Source organism: Anomalospiza imberbis, chromosome 23, assembly GCF_031753505.1.
Source record: "Anomalospiza imberbis isolate Cuckoo-Finch-1a 21T00152 chromosome 23, ASM3175350v1, whole genome shotgun sequence".
NCBI lineage: Eukaryota > Metazoa > Chordata > Aves > Passeriformes > Viduidae > Anomalospiza > Anomalospiza imberbis.
The window spans coordinates 1,246,193-1,259,739 of record NC_089703.1 but is presented as its reverse complement, the minus strand read 5'-3'; the positions used below and the strand labels follow the sequence as shown (position 1 = coordinate 1,259,739).

General features: G+C 56.7%; 3 protein-coding genes across 3 annotated transcripts; 2 read left to right on the top strand and 1 right to left on the bottom strand.

Annotated features, from left to right (window-relative positions):
* Positions 1 to 51: 51 nt before the first annotated feature.
* On the top strand, positions 52 to 2,768 carry MRTO4 (MRT4 homolog, ribosome maturation factor). The gene is made up of 8 exons (XM_068171574.1): positions 52 to 136; positions 653 to 711; positions 813 to 916; positions 1,012 to 1,093; positions 1,305 to 1,372; positions 1,699 to 1,850; positions 2,209 to 2,285; positions 2,477 to 2,768. The coding sequence occupies exons 1-8, from the start codon at positions 109 to 111 to the stop codon at positions 2,621 to 2,623; spliced, it is 717 nt and encodes a 238-aa protein (XP_068027675.1). The 5' UTR covers positions 52 to 108; the 3' UTR covers positions 2,624 to 2,768.
* Positions 2,769 to 3,157: 389 nt separating this feature from the next.
* AKR7A2 (aldo-keto reductase family 7 member A2) lies at positions 3,158 to 7,249 on the bottom strand. The gene is made up of 7 exons (XM_068171568.1): positions 7,018 to 7,249; positions 6,032 to 6,219; positions 5,417 to 5,521; positions 4,795 to 4,891; positions 4,598 to 4,697; positions 4,158 to 4,287; positions 3,158 to 3,623 (listed from the first exon to the last, which is right to left on the bottom strand). Exons 1-7 carry the CDS (start codon positions 7,247 to 7,249, stop codon positions 3,462 to 3,464), a joined length of 1,014 nt encoding a protein of 337 aa, XP_068027669.1. The 3' UTR covers positions 3,158 to 3,461.
* Positions 7,250 to 7,515: 266 nt separating this feature from the next.
* SLC66A1 (solute carrier family 66 member 1) lies at positions 7,516 to 13,189 on the top strand. The gene is made up of 8 exons (XM_068171573.1): positions 7,516 to 7,636; positions 8,082 to 8,269; positions 9,048 to 9,177; positions 9,615 to 9,702; positions 10,749 to 10,897; positions 11,655 to 11,747; positions 12,125 to 12,310; positions 12,570 to 13,189. The coding sequence occupies exons 2-8, from the start codon at positions 8,100 to 8,102 to the stop codon at positions 12,666 to 12,668; spliced, it is 915 nt and encodes a 304-aa protein (XP_068027674.1). The 5' UTR covers positions 7,516 to 7,636; positions 8,082 to 8,099; the 3' UTR covers positions 12,669 to 13,189.
* The last annotated feature ends 358 nt before the right edge of the window (positions 13,190 to 13,547 follow it).

Below are 13,547 nucleotides of genomic sequence, written 5' to 3'. Positions count from 1 at the left end.
GGGAAAGGACGTCAGCGCCGCGGGGAGCGCGCAGGCAGCGTGCGGGGCAGCCCCGCCCGCTCCCAGCAGCCCGCGCGCGGCCCGGGGGCCTCGGAGCACGGCGGAGCCATGCCCAAGTCCAAGCGGGACCGCAAAGGTGCGAGCGGGGCCGCGCCCGTCCCTCTCCCGCCCCCGTTCCTGCCCCCTTCTCCGTCGCTTTCTCATTCCTCCATCCCATCGCCCCCTTCCCTCTCCCGCCCCCGTTCCTGCCCCCTTCTCCGTCGCTTTCTCATTCCTCCATCCCATCGCCCCCTTCCCTCTCCCGCCCCCGTTCCTGCCCCCTTCTCCGTCGCTTTCTCATTCCTCCATCCCATCGCCCCCTTCCCTCTCCCGCCCCCGTTCCTGCCCCCTTCTCCGTCGCTTTCTCATTCCTCCATCCCATCGCCCCCTTCCCTTTCACCACCCCCATTCCTGTCCCTTTCCCCGTCGCTTTCTCATTTCTCGACCCCATCCATCGCCCCCGCCCCCTGCCCTATCCCTTGTCCTTTGCCCGATCCCTGTCCCCTTCCCGGTCCCTCGACTCCTTCCCCGTCTCTCGTTCCTTTCTCCATGCCCTTCCCCTCTCCCATCCTCCATCCCCACGCCTCCCTGACGCTCTCTCCGCTCCCCGCAGTGTCCCTGACGCGGACGCCCCGCAAGGGGCTGGAAGCCAAGCAGGCGCTGATCGCCGAGGTGAGTCTGGCCCGGGCCCGGGCCCTTCTCCTCTCTCCCCGTCCTGCCCGTTCCCCCCGCCCCCCGTGCCCGTCCCGGTCCCGGTAACGGCTCCCCCGCAGCTGCGGCGTTGTGTGGACACCTACAAGTACATCTTCGTCTTCTCCGTGGCCAACATGAGGAACAACAAGCTGAAGGATGTGCGGAACGCCTGGAAGCACAGCAGGTGGGCAGGGGGTGGTGCGGGGTGGGGGATGCCCAGGGGGTGAGCTCCAGGGCTGACATCTTCCTCCTCCTCCTCCTCCTCCTCCTCCTGGGCAGGATCTTCTTCGGGAAGAACAAGGTGATGATGGTGGCGCTGGGCCGGGAGCCGAGCAGCGAGTACAAGGAGAACCTGCACAAGGTACCCGCTGAGCTCCTCTGCGTGTCCTACAGCTTCACCTGGCACCTTCGCAGCCTGGAGTCACATCCTGGGGTCACCCTTCTGTGGGGCTTTTACCTGAATCCATCCACGTCCTGCCACAAGGGCTCTGTTGAGTGGAGCAGGGCAGGACGGAGCCCTGCAGGTGAGTCCCTGGTGCTCCCCAGTCCCCACGGATGCTCCTTTCTTCCAGGTCAGCAAACACCTGAGAGGGGAGGTCGGGCTCCTCTTCACCAACCGCACCAGGGACGAGGTGGATGAGTAAGTACCAGCCTGGCACAGCCTTTTTGTTGTCACAAAACCCCAGCATTCCCTGCTGCTTCCCTTACAGCAGGGATGGTCTCATGGACCTTTTCCACTTGTCTTTGTCCGCCATTCCTGCAACAGCAGAAGTCACGGAAGGGTTTGGGTTGGGAGGGACCTTGAAGCCCATCTCATTCCAGCCCCTTGGGCACTTGCAGGGATCCAGGGGCAGCCACAGCCTCCCTAAGTAACACCAGGTCCTCGGGAAGCTGTGCCCCAGTCCCTGTCTCGCTCAGGGGTGCTCCTGCCCCGGCTGAAGCTCTTGTTGCCCACCTCTGTCCCAGGTGGTTCTCCAGGTTCCGGGAGCTGGACTTTGCCCGTGCTGGGAACAAGGCGCCGTACGGGGTCAGCCTGGACACGGGGCCCCTGGAGCAATTCCCCCACTCCATGGAGCCGCAGCTGCGGCAGCTGGGGCTGCCCACGGCGCTGAAGAAAGGTACAGCACGATTTGGGTCTGGAGAAAACCTGAGGGACAGCTTTCTCCTTGTGGGGCTGGGGCTAGAGCTCCTTCTATCCTTGTGCTGTTCTTCCCAAACTCGTGTCAAAGGCTGAGTAAAGCCCCAGATTTCTGGGGAGTGCCATCCTTTCCAGTGGAAACCACTCGGATTAACCCACTCGGGAACCAGGTGTGGGGTTTTAGAGCTGATCTCACCCATCTCCTTGGGGTGCACTGATGCTGCTTGGGAAGGTGTCAGCTCCAAGGGGTGGTGTTGGAGGGAGTCCTGGCTCTGCCCACACGTTCCAGGGGAGCTCCCAGTGCCTGGGATCCTATTTCCAGGGGTTTTGCTCTGCAGGAGTGGTGACACTGCTTTCGGATTACGAAGTGTGCAAGGAAGGGGATGTTCTCACCCCGGAACAGGCCCGTGTGCTGGTGAGTAACACAGCAGCCCTGCTTCCTGACACAAAATAACCAAGAATTAATTAACACATCTCCTAAAACTCAGCAGCAATTATTTTGGTTCCTGCTTTGCTCCACTTCCCCCTGGAAGCGGAACTGACTGTTTTGCTAGGCTGGGCACAGAGATAGTAAAGCAGGAATAACAGATTTGTGTCCTCTCCTAGAAACTCTTTGGCTACGAGATGGCAGAATTTAAAGTCACCATGAAGTTTCTGTGGAATTCTGAGACGGGAGACTTCCAAAAGCTCGTGGGAGATGAAGCAGAGGAGGAGGAAGAGGAGGATGATGATGATGGCAGCAATGAGGACTAACAGCTTGGACACCAGACAGTTCTATTTTAGGGACAAAAAGAGGAGGATATTTCTCTTCCCTGGGTGCACCTGGACTGGGATGATCTTTATAGAAAATGACCTAACTATGCTTTTGTTTATATTTATATAAATATCTGTGTAAAACTTCAGACAGTTGTTGCTGCTGCCTGTTAGTGATGGTGTATCCTGGGATCTGAGGAAATGCCAGCTCAAACATGAAAACTGGGTAGGAAGGCTCTAAATGCAACGGAATTTTGATATAGCACAAAGGGAAAGATGCTGAGGGTTTGTTATTCTGACACAGAAGAAGATACTTAGCTCAATCCTTCAAATTTTGCCATATCCCTGGAAGTGTCCAAGGCCAGGCTGGATGGGGCTTGGAGCACCCTGGGATAGTGGAACATGTCCTTCCCCATAGCAGGAGGTGGAACAAGATGAGATTTAAGGACCGTCCAACCCAAACCATCCTGAAATTCTGTGATTCCAAGTCCCCAAGTGCTGCCAAAGAGACGACAGGTTCCAGGCACAGATCAGAGATGGGCTCTGCACTAGAAAGAGCTTTTATTCTTGCATGTAATTATTTAAGATTTCACATGAAAACAGAACAGGGGCCTTCACCTTGTTAAGGTGTTCATTTTCCTGATCAGCTGCATCCTGAATCACAGGCAGTGCTGGGGGAGCCGAGGGGCCGGGACGGAGGACTTAAGGCACAGGTGTGGATCCTACAAAGCTTCACTGATTCAGGAAAAACCTGCAGCCCTCCAGCCACGGAGGGTGGGGTGGGCAGTACCTCTCCCACGTCTCCAGAGCCTGTGCCAGGTGTCCCAGCCCTCCTTCCCTAGCGGAAGTAGTTGGGGCAGTCGTGGGCACTCAGGTTCCAGGCCTCGTCGAACGCCTGCACCACGGCCGGCAGCAGGGGCCCCTCCTCGCTGTAGCTGAGGTTCTGCTCCAGCTGCTCCAAGTTGGACATCCCAATGATCACTGCATCTCCAAGAGAACCCTAGGAAGAGATGGGAGGTGTTGCTGATCCCAAAAGAAAGTTCACCTCCCAAGCCACTGCGGGCCAAACAAAAGCATTTATTTCCACTAAAGAACGTCCAGGAATTAAGCAACTGACACCACAAATTCTGCTCACTAGGCCAGGACATTCCCAAGTCACTCCAAATCCTCAGAAGCTGCCAAATCCTACTTTATGATGGGCTACAGGAACATTTAGGGAACATCAGGAATGTTAAGCATTAGTTTCCTAGTCCACTAAAAGGCAAGTCCTTTCCTTGCAGGGAAGCTGAGCGCGTGGGAAGCCAAGACCCCGGTAATTGGCAACTAAAATCCTCCACTTGAAACTTCCAGTTCTGAACACATGGGGAAAGGCAGAGCTGCCTCACTCCCGCTGCCTGGCAGAGTTCGTACAGCAAGATTCACTTTGGAATGCCACAATCCCACAGAATAAAGACACCTACATTGAAATTTCCCTGTTTGTGAGCCACGGCAGCAGTGCCCAGTGCTGGCAGCAGTGCCCAGGTCAAGCTCTCACCTGCAGTTTGGAGTGGTTGTAGAGCCAGCGCAGTGCAGCAGATGCCAGGCTGGGTGCAGTGGAGCCATAAGCCTCTTTCAGAGCTTTTTCTATCAGTGCAATTCCCTCAAAATTGTGTTTTTTCCAGTACCTGCCAAAAAAAGTCATTGTTATTGCCCTTGGGACCTCTAGTCAGCGGTACATCTATATTTCAATCAAAATGCTTTGAGGGAGCCTCCTACAACTCTTTGTAGCCTCGGAGGACTTCTGCAATCTCCCTTGGGAGCTGTGAGGAAGCTGAGCCTAAAAACCACCCTGCAGAGCCCACTCACACACCACAGCACCAACCACGTGTGCTGACATAATCCCAAGCTTTGGTCAATTCTGCTTCCTCTCAGCTGACTATTAGAGTGTTTTTTTTCATGCAGCCATTCCTGCTTGTCTGTCAGCTCAGGACATACCTGTCCCTGTAGGCCTGAGCCCAGTCATTCCCAAAAAATCTCCCAGTGGGCTGGCGCGTGTCTTTGTCCTCGTACTTGTACTTGCCGGTCAGCAGCCCCCCTGGGACGGAAGGGAGCAGCAGGTTTGGGGATGGGCTGGCTCTGCAGAGCCCCCATTCCTCAGAGTTTTGTCCCAAAGCCTGGCCTCGCCCCTGTACCTGCCAGCGGGTTGTAGGCGTAGAAGCGCAGCCCAAAGTGCCTGAGGCAGGGGAACAGCTCGGCCTCCACCTGGCGTGTGGTCGCGTTGTACATTCCCTGCACGGGGTGGGAGACGGCCTCAAACAGAGCTCAGGGCAGAGCAGCTGCCTTTTCCCACCCTTCCCTGGCAATATCCATCCCACAGAGCGGCTTTAGATCACACAAGGCTATGATTTGCTTAGGAACGGACTTGCTGAAGGACTGCAAATAATTGAAGTTCCACGGCAGGGGAGTTGCTGGCTCCAGCAATGAACACACTGAGCTGTTTCTGAGCAGTGACCTCGCTCAGCTTCCTGAATTTCCTCACTGAAAGGGTGCTCAGGCCTTGGCAGGGGCTGGCCAGGGAGGTTTAGAGTCCCCATCCCTGGAAGTATCCAAGGAAGGCCTGGGCGTGGCACTCAGTGCCCTGGGCTGGGTGACAAGGTGGGCACCGGGCACAGCTGGGACTGGAGGTGTTTTCCAACCTCAATGAGTGTAACTTCCCAGACTAACTGCAGCTGATTCCTTCTGTGCTTCTGTCTGGCACACTGGGGCTGGTCCTAGATTTGGGGAGCCCAAATCCAAGCTTCCCCCCTCCCTCACCTGGTACACAGTTGGCATCACCCAGTTGTTGTACTTGCAGATGGCGCAGATTTCTGCCACCTCCCACGCGGCGTAGTTCGACAAGCCAAGCTCTTTAAACTTCCCCTGCAGAGGAATAAAAAGGAATTCAGTTCCAGTGTTTCAAAGTTCATCTGGACCCAGACAGCCCAAGATAGGTACAGTGAAAAGGACAGTCACCAAATTTTAGTCCAGAAGGGTTAATTCCTGTCCACCTTTTCTGACGGACTGTGAAGACATGACAAAAATATTCCCCATTTTCTGTTCATTTGGAATTCACACCTTCTAGTTTAAATTATTTAACCAGACAAACAAAACTCAGGAATTCTTTACCCATTACCAGCACTAATCTTAACCCAGACTGTTAACAGGGCTGGAAGCAAAGTTCAGATGTTCCAAGAGCTCTTGGGAGCAAAGTGCACCACGTGAGCACACAAACAGCAACGGCTGCTCAGCTCTGCCCTGGGCTCTGTCTCCTCTTCACAGAGCTGCACAAACCCAGCACTGCAGGCGGGCAAAACAAGCAGCCCTGGTTTAAAAAAAAAGCAGTGGGAGGAGGGAATCAAGGATTGTCCAGGCTCGGACTCTGCACTTCACCTCTTTGTGCAGCTCGTTGCAGGCACGCAGGGTTTCTTCCACCGGGGTGCCGTGGTCAGGAGCGTGGAGGTAGAAGAGCTCCACACTCTTCCTCTGCAGCCTCTCCAGGGACGTGTCCAGCTGGGAGCGCACGCTCTCGGGCTTCAGCGTCTTCCCATCCCATGGGTTGGCCTTGGTGGCCACTTCCACTGGCAAAGAGAGAAGGAATGAGCAAGGATGTTTCCACCTTGAGGAGGGAAGTGGGGATAAGTGACGTAAGTGTTCGAGGTGTTTCAGGGAAGGTGCCTCTCCTCAGGAATCCCGTCAGCCTGGCAGGAGAGGCTCCTCTCTGCAGGGACTGAGGGTCTGCCCCAGGCAGTGAAGGTCTGCTCCTCAAGGTCTGGGGGTCAGCACTAGCGCGGGAGCCCCTTCCCCTCAGGCATGGCATCAGCAGGGAGAACTCCTGCCCTAAGGGGATGGGCCTGGGGCAACTCCATTGTTTTCCCTGAGGAGGGAGTCAGCCGGGCAGGGAAGATCCCTCTCCTCAGGGAACGGCCTCTGGGGAGGGCCCCTGCCCCTGGGAACGGCCTCGGACTGGCAGGGAAGACCCTTCTCCTTCTCCAGAGAAGTGCCATCTCCTCGGGGAGGGCATTAGCCTAACAGGGAAGACCCTGCTCCTCGGGGAATGAGTCCTAAGCAAGTCTCGTCTCCTCAAGGACAGTGTCAGCCTGGCAGAAGAGATGAGACCCTGTCAGGGACAACCCTCCTCAAGGAAGGACCCTCTCCTCAGGGCACGGCTCCGAGCAAGTCCCCTCTCCTCAGGGAAATCCCTTCTCCTCAGCAAAGACCCCTCTCCTCACCGAAGGAGTCCTGGCCAAGTCCCTTCTCGTCCAGGACAGTGTCAGCCTGGCAAAGCAGACCCTTCTCCTCAGGGCAGCCCCCTCTCCTCAGACACGGCACCGAGGCAGCCCCCTCCCCCGAGGGCAGCCCGCCCTCCGCCGCCTTACCGGGCTCGGTGCCGCCGGCCAGCAGCGCGCCCAGGATGCGCTCCGACTCGCCGCCCGCGTACATGAAGGCGGTGTCGACGAGGCGGTGTCGGCGGCGCAGGAAGGCGCGGAGCAGCTCGGCGCTCGCCTCGGGCCCGGCTCGCCGGCCCATCTCCATGGCGCCCAGCACCACCGCGGGCCGGGCCCCGCCGCCCGCCGCCGCCGCCGCCGCCATGGCCGCCCGCGCCGCCATGGCGCCTGCGCGGCGCCGGCCCGCCCCTCACTCGGCGGGGCCGGGCCGGGCCGGGCCGGGCCGGGCTCCCCGAGCGCGGGGCGGAGCGGCGGCTTCGCCAAGGGCAGCGCTGGAGCCCGCGGGACGGCGGCGACGTTGTGGAAAAGCTCGCTGACTTCAGGCTGCCGGTCTGTGAAGAATTGCCAGGTTCCGGCAACTTCCTGAGAAAGCGGCTGAGGAGCGGCGGGCGTGGGGACAGCCTTAAAGGAAAACCTTTAACCTGCGGGTGTCTGAGGCGTCGTGGATTTGCAAAGAAAAACAGCCCAAGTTTCAAAAGGAGCGGGTTTTCAAGGAAACATACACCGAACCGCGTCGGTGAAGAGGTGAGTGCCGGTGCTGTGAGGATAGGTTGGGTTGATTTCGGCTACTTTTATTTATTCTCCCCCACTCCCCTCTTTTTTTTTTTTTTTTTTTCACTTCTCCTTTTCTTCTTCTTCTCTTTTTTTCTTTTTTTTTTTTTTTATTTTCCCCTTCCATTTCCTTTTTTCCTTTTCGTTTTTCTTTTTCTTCCCTTTTATTTTTTTCTTTTTTTTTTCCCTTCCCCCTTGTTTTCCTCTTTTTTCTCCTTCTTATTTCTTCTTTATTTCTTCTTTCATTTATTCCGTTTCTCCTTTGAGGCCAAACGCTGCCAGGCTGGCAGCAAACCCAAGGCCAATAAAGGTGCATTATCCACTAACGATCCATTTTTTTCAACATGAGCCAGTACGCGGAGGAGCCCCAGGCCTGTCCCTGCCACAGATCTTTCGTTGCCCAGTGTTATTTAATTTTCCCTGTGTTATTCGCTTTTCCCCAGCGTTATCCCAGCGGCTCCATGGCTGCGCGGCGCTGGAGGGGTCTCCCCTTTGGGAATCTCTCTGATTGTCCCAACGGCTCCCGCTGGATCATGGATGTGTTCAATGAGTGTGCCCAGGACGGCCGGGATGTCGCCAGCATCGTCCTGGGGCTGGGCTCCATCGGCTGCTTCATCGCCGCAGCCTTCCCGTGAGTACGGCTCCCGAATCCCTGGGTGCCGCTCCCGAATCCCTGGGTTCGGCTCCCGACTCCCTGGGTGCCGCTCCCGAATCCCTGGGTACGGCTCCCAAATCCCTGGGTACGGCTCCCGACTCCCTGGGTGCCGCTCCCGACTCCCTGGGTGCCGCTCCCGACTCCCTGGGTGCCGCTCCCGACTCCCTGGGTGCCGCTCCCGAATCCCTGGGTGTCGCCCCCACATGCCGGGCAGCCCTTCCCGGGGGATAGCAGACACGGAGCCGCAGGCACACGGAGTTATTGAATTCAGTCATTAAATCCCCGCGGCACGAGCAGCGAGGGCTCGGCAGGTTTCGGGTGAGGGGAGCGGGCAGCGCAGCCCCCGAGCCCCGGGGGTGGCCGCCGTGTTGTTGCTGTGCTTGTCAGCCGGAATGTCCCAGGTCAGGCACGTGCAGGGCCGGCAGGACAGGTCCCACTGCGAAGGAATGTCCCCGGGAGCCCTGGGGTGCTTGGAAGTGCTGACACAAGGGTGGCAGAGGGGCACATGAGCGGTCACGGTTCTTTCGAAACCAGAGGGGAGGATCCTGCAGCCGGGATCATCCTCCCTGCTCCTCCCACAGGGCACTCGGTGAGCGCCGCAGGGGCTCAGGAGTTCTGCGTGGGGCCAGGGGAGCGCCTGGCCTTGCTTTTCCTCCCGTGACTGCTTTGGGATCCACAGGAAGCCGGGGGATGGCTCTCAGGTAGCGCTGAAGCAGCTGAGGGTGATGTTTGTGCCTCTGGCCGTGCTCTGCAGGCAGTTTTACCAGGCCTGCAGAACGGGCATCATGGACCAGGCTCTCTCCATCTATTTCCTGCTGGGATGGCTGGGAGGAGACCTCCTCAACCTCATCGGTTCCTTCCTGGCTGATCAGCTGCCCCTGCAGGTACCGGGGCTGGCTCTAACACCCCAGCTCCAGGGAGGAGGGAGGGGCTGGCAGCTGCTTTATCCAGCGCTGGGAGCCAGAGACCCAAACTGCCTGGGGTGCTCCCTCTTTGCTCCCCAAAAAATGCTCCCCTCTCCCATTCTGGGCTTGGTCCCTTTTTCCCCCAGGCTGTGGTCCATTCTCTCCCAGGGATGCTTCCTCCTTCCTCCCTGGGGATGCTCCCTTTTTCTCCTCTTGGTGTTTTCCCTTCTCTCCCAGGGATGCTCGCTTCTTCACCCCCAAGTTACTCCTTTCCCTCCCTCTGGGGCTGCTCCCTTCTCCACCCCAGCACACTCCCCTCTTCCCCAGGGACACCGGGAGAGCAGGGAGCACCCTGTGGGACCATCCCAGCCCCCCCAGGTCCCCGCGGGTGTCCCCAGCACGTCCCCTCCCCGCAGGTGTACACGGCCATTTACTACGTGCTGGCAGACCTGGGGATGCTCTCCCTCTACTGCTACTACCGGGTGAAGAACGGGGGCAGAGCGTGTGAGTTGGGGCAGGGCTGGGGCCTCTGCTCCCCTGGGCTCTGGGAGCACAGAGGGGGGGATGCCAGGGCACTCTGGGAGCCCGGGAGATTCCAGGCACAGTTATTAGATGATGCCTCTTAGTGCTTGCTGGGTTGGGTTTTTTCCTTGGGTAATTTGAGCCCCTAGGAGAGCCAAAGCCAACAAACATCTACAGGCTGGGCCTCGGGCTTCTGCAGACCCTGCAACCCACCCTGCCCACGGTGTCCAGGCTGAAAACAACCCCCCATGAGCCTCACTGGGCACAGAATTAAAGCAATCCCCCACAGTTACGTGGTGACTCCACCTCAGAGCTGGGAATCACAGAGCTCCTAACTCAGGCAGTGCTGGAAGGGAAAGGGGGAAGTTTTCACACCGTTTTGGGGTCAGTGCTCCAGCCTTGACAGGGAGGTTCCTGTCTGTTCAGCTGGAGTGAAAAGGGAACCTGAGCAGTTCTTGCAGGGTTTAAACAGAGGAAATCCCCTTTCCAGCACTGCTGAACCCCAGACAGGCTCCTTGGGACTGGGGTGATTGTTTAACTTAGTAAAGACATGTAAAGTTAGTTGCCAAATGGTATTTGACCCATCAGATTCATAGTTTTGTTAAGCTGGAGAGCTTGCTTACTGAGTATAATCACTAAAAATTACTGAAAAATAATAAGTTACTACTAACAAATAAGCCACAGCAGGGCTTGCTCTGGCAGAGATTTGAGAGTGACTTAAGACAGTGAAATCTTCTAGTGGGGATGATTTTTAAGAGCCCTAAACACAAAGAAACCAAGATAGGAGCAGTTTCCTCCCTGATAAGGAGCAAATTGGGCACATCACTGGGAGATAAATCACATCAGTCACCCACAGCAGCCACCGCCCCATCCCTTGGTGAGATAAGGCAGAGTTCAGAGGTTGCTCAGTCCCTTGGTGAGATAAGGGGGAGTTTGGGGGTTTCTTCACCCTGAGAGCGTCCTGGCACCCCTGGGGCTGTTGGGGGTTGCTGGTTCTCCCTGATCAGGCTCTGTCTGCCTCTCTGCAGTCCCTGCTCCCATCAACGCAGCCTTTGTGTTCCTCTCCGTGGGGTCCCTGTCCAGCCTCTCCCTCCTGGGCACTGCCAGCCCCGAGGCTCCAGGGCCTTTCAGAGGGAGGTCTCTGCTGTCAGCTCCTGGGGATGAGCTTGGACCAAAGGTGAGCCACTTCCTGAATCCGGGAGATGGGATAGAGGTCTGGGTGGGGATGGCCTGCTGGATGCTGTGATCCCAAAAAACCACCCTGGACCCCACCATGTGTTTTGGGGCTGTTCCTATTTTAGGGCCAAATTGTTCTCCAGGAGATTGTTAGAGTCTAGGAAGATGGCACTGGAAAGAGAACTTTTCCAAAGATTCCTCCAAATTTCAGTAACAGTGTGCTGCAGGATTTCAGACATTTCAGGCCATTTTCACTTCAAACTTCAAGCACTTCTGTGGGCCTGCTCAAGAGTCAGCAAACCTCACATTTCCCACTTCTCTGTTTGCAAACAGACTTTATCTCAGGTAGCTGCATAGGACGGACAAAAAAATGTGGTTCCTGTTTTCGGGAAATTTGTAAGAATTCTCCCCTTTAATTCTTTTTCCAATATCCACATTTATATATATTGCTGAAAATCAAACGAGCAAGAAAGTGCAGCACAGTAACTCAGTTGGCTGAAACTGAAGGTAGGTTTGCAAAATAGTTTTGCTCTGGCAATGGAAAAGGACCTCTCCGAGCAATGCAAATAAACCCAATTCCCGTTATAACAGACTGCGCTGGGTATTTTCCTGCGGCAAAGTGGAATGTAATTATCAGTTGTCATTATCACCGGGCTGTCAGCGGAGGGGAGCTGGGCACACGCGGGGCTGGCTGTGGCCGTGCTGGGGCTCTGAGCCTGGGGGCTGGCCCCGTCCCTGTCCCCGCCCCTGCCTTGCAGCCTTTCTCCAGGACTGAAATCATTGGATTTACCATCGGCTCCGTCTCCTCCGTGCTCTACCTGTGCTCGCGAGTGCCCCAGATCTGCACCAACGTGAGTGCCCAGCCTGGGCCCCCGGGGCTCCTCACATGTCACTCCCAGGGGGCTGGGGAGTCTCCTTTCTGCCCCGGGGGATTCTCTTTTCTCCCCTGGGGGTTCTCCTTTTTCCTCTCTGCTCGGAGGTCCCAGGCCCCATCTCTGATCATTCCATAAGGGACTGTTTCTCTCTATTTATTTTTCTGCCCTCCCTTTAACCTACTGATATTTTGAGGGTGGGGCTTTCATTTTGTCTTATTTACAAGCCAAAGGAGAGCTAAAAGACTCTCAGCACTGAGTCACCACTTCTCTTTTTTCAGTTCTGGGGGAGAGCATGTTGTAGAGAGACTGAGGAGAGCTGCACCCAAGCTCCTCTCCTCTCCCTCTTTTCCCAGTACAAGAGGAAATCCACCAGTGGGGTCTCCTACTCTCTCTTTGCCCTGGTGATGCTGGGGAATTCCCTGTACGGCCTCAGTGTCCTCCTGAAGAACCCGGAGCCAGGCCAGGGCCAAGGTGACTACATCCTGCACCACCTGCCCTGGCTCGTGGGCAGCCTGGGCGTCCTGGCCCTGGACGTGGTTGTATCCTTTCCCCTGGGATGGGATCCCTGGGATCCTGCCAGCAGGGCCTCGCAGGGAGTGGAGCAGGGCAGGAGCGTGGGGTGATGCTGCTCCCTGGGTGATCTGTGCTGCTGCACCAGCTGGGAAGCACCTCAGCCCCTGGTTTGCATTGAGCTCCTTGTCCCACTCCCCCCTCTCCTGGCACAAACTCGGGGTGCTGACACCCAGTGCATCCCCGAGATCCCCCCTGTGAGTGTGCAGAGCCTTGACCTCTCCCCAGATCTCCTTCCAGTTCCTGGCCTATCGGAAAGGACGGCCTGGGACCCTCGAGGAGAGGGATGCTCTCCTGGGGGAGCCGGATGAGAGCCCGGAGAGCTGACAGAGGGACCTGCCCTGCAGGGAGAGGAGGAGGAGGAGGAGGATGCACATGAAGAAGGTGGCCTTAGGGCTGGGCAGACCAGCCCCTCCATCCTGGTGGCTCCTGGCAGAAGAGGCCCTGAGCCCGTGGGTGACATGTGCTGCTGAGGCGGTGGCAGAGGATGCTGCTGGGACACCTGATGCCTCTTTGATACCAATGATGCTTTCAGGATAAAAGGGAATTTTTGGATACCTCAGTTGCTCTTCGCTGCTCTGGTGCCCCACAGCTGAGCCTGGTCACTGCTGCATCTGCCAGGGGAGATCTGGAACTTCCTTGCTGCTGAAAAACGTGGGGAGGGGACAGGGATGGCTGACCTGCCACAGACACGAGCACCCCTGTGACCTCACACCTCCCCCTTCAGCTCCTTCTGGAAGGCACACAGGGCTGGATCCACTGGGAAAGGAACAGCAGAACAAAAGTGTTCAGTCCACACCTATTTTAATTAGCATGGCTCAGCCATCTATAAAACATGTCCTTCCCCACCTGCCTCCCTTGGTTTCATTTTGCTGCTTTACTTGGCAGCTCCTGCCTCTTTCCTAATGAGTCTCACAGTCCCATTTCTCTGACTTCTCATTTTTTGCCTCACCCATGTGTTAATTGCGTGGATTCCTTGGGGAAGTTGCTCCATTGCTGTTCCCCAGCAGAAGAGCTGCTTCTCTGCTCGCTCTGGTTTACAGTTCCTGCCCTCTCTCCTTGATGATTTTATCAACTTGAAGGATTTGTCCTCAACCTGACAAATTTATCCTCAACCTGATGAGTTTATCCCTAGCACTGATGAGTTTATCCCCATCTCAGGGCCCTGAACTCAGCATCGTGCTCCTTGACCGGGGCAGGACAGGA

Excerpts from the sequence above, each read along its gene's own strand:
- AKR7A2 (XM_068171568.1), bottom strand. The coding sequence starts at position 7,249 with ATGGCGGCGCGGGCGGCCATGGCGGCGGCGGCGGCGGCGGGCGGCGGG. Across the intron at positions 5,522-6,031 it reads GCAACGAGCTGCACAAAGAG|GGGAAGTTTAAAGAGCTTGG; the intron begins GTGAAGTGCAGA and ends ATTCCTCTGCAG. Across the intron at positions 3,624-4,157 it reads ACAACCACTCCAAACTGCAG|GGTTCTCTTGGAGATGCAGT; the intron begins GTGAGAGCTTGA and ends ATCTCTTCCTAG.
- SLC66A1 (XM_068171573.1), top strand. The coding sequence starts at position 8,100 with ATGGCTGCGCGGCGCTGGAGGGGTCTCCCCTTTGGGAATCTCTCTGAT. Across the intron at positions 10,898-11,654 it reads GGGATGAGCTTGGACCAAAG|CCTTTCTCCAGGACTGAAAT; the intron begins GTGAGCCACTTC and ends CCTGCCTTGCAG. Across the intron at positions 11,748-12,124 it reads TGCCCCAGATCTGCACCAAC|TACAAGAGGAAATCCACCAG; the intron begins GTGAGTGCCCAG and ends CTCTTTTCCCAG.
- MRTO4 (XM_068171574.1), top strand. The coding sequence starts at position 109 with ATGCCCAAGTCCAAGCGGGACCGCAAAG. Across the intron at positions 1,094-1,304 it reads ACAAGGAGAACCTGCACAAG|GTCAGCAAACACCTGAGAGG; the intron begins GTACCCGCTGAG and ends CCTTTCTTCCAG. Across the intron at positions 1,851-2,208 it reads GCCCACGGCGCTGAAGAAAG|GAGTGGTGACACTGCTTTCG; the intron begins GTACAGCACGAT and ends TTTGCTCTGCAG.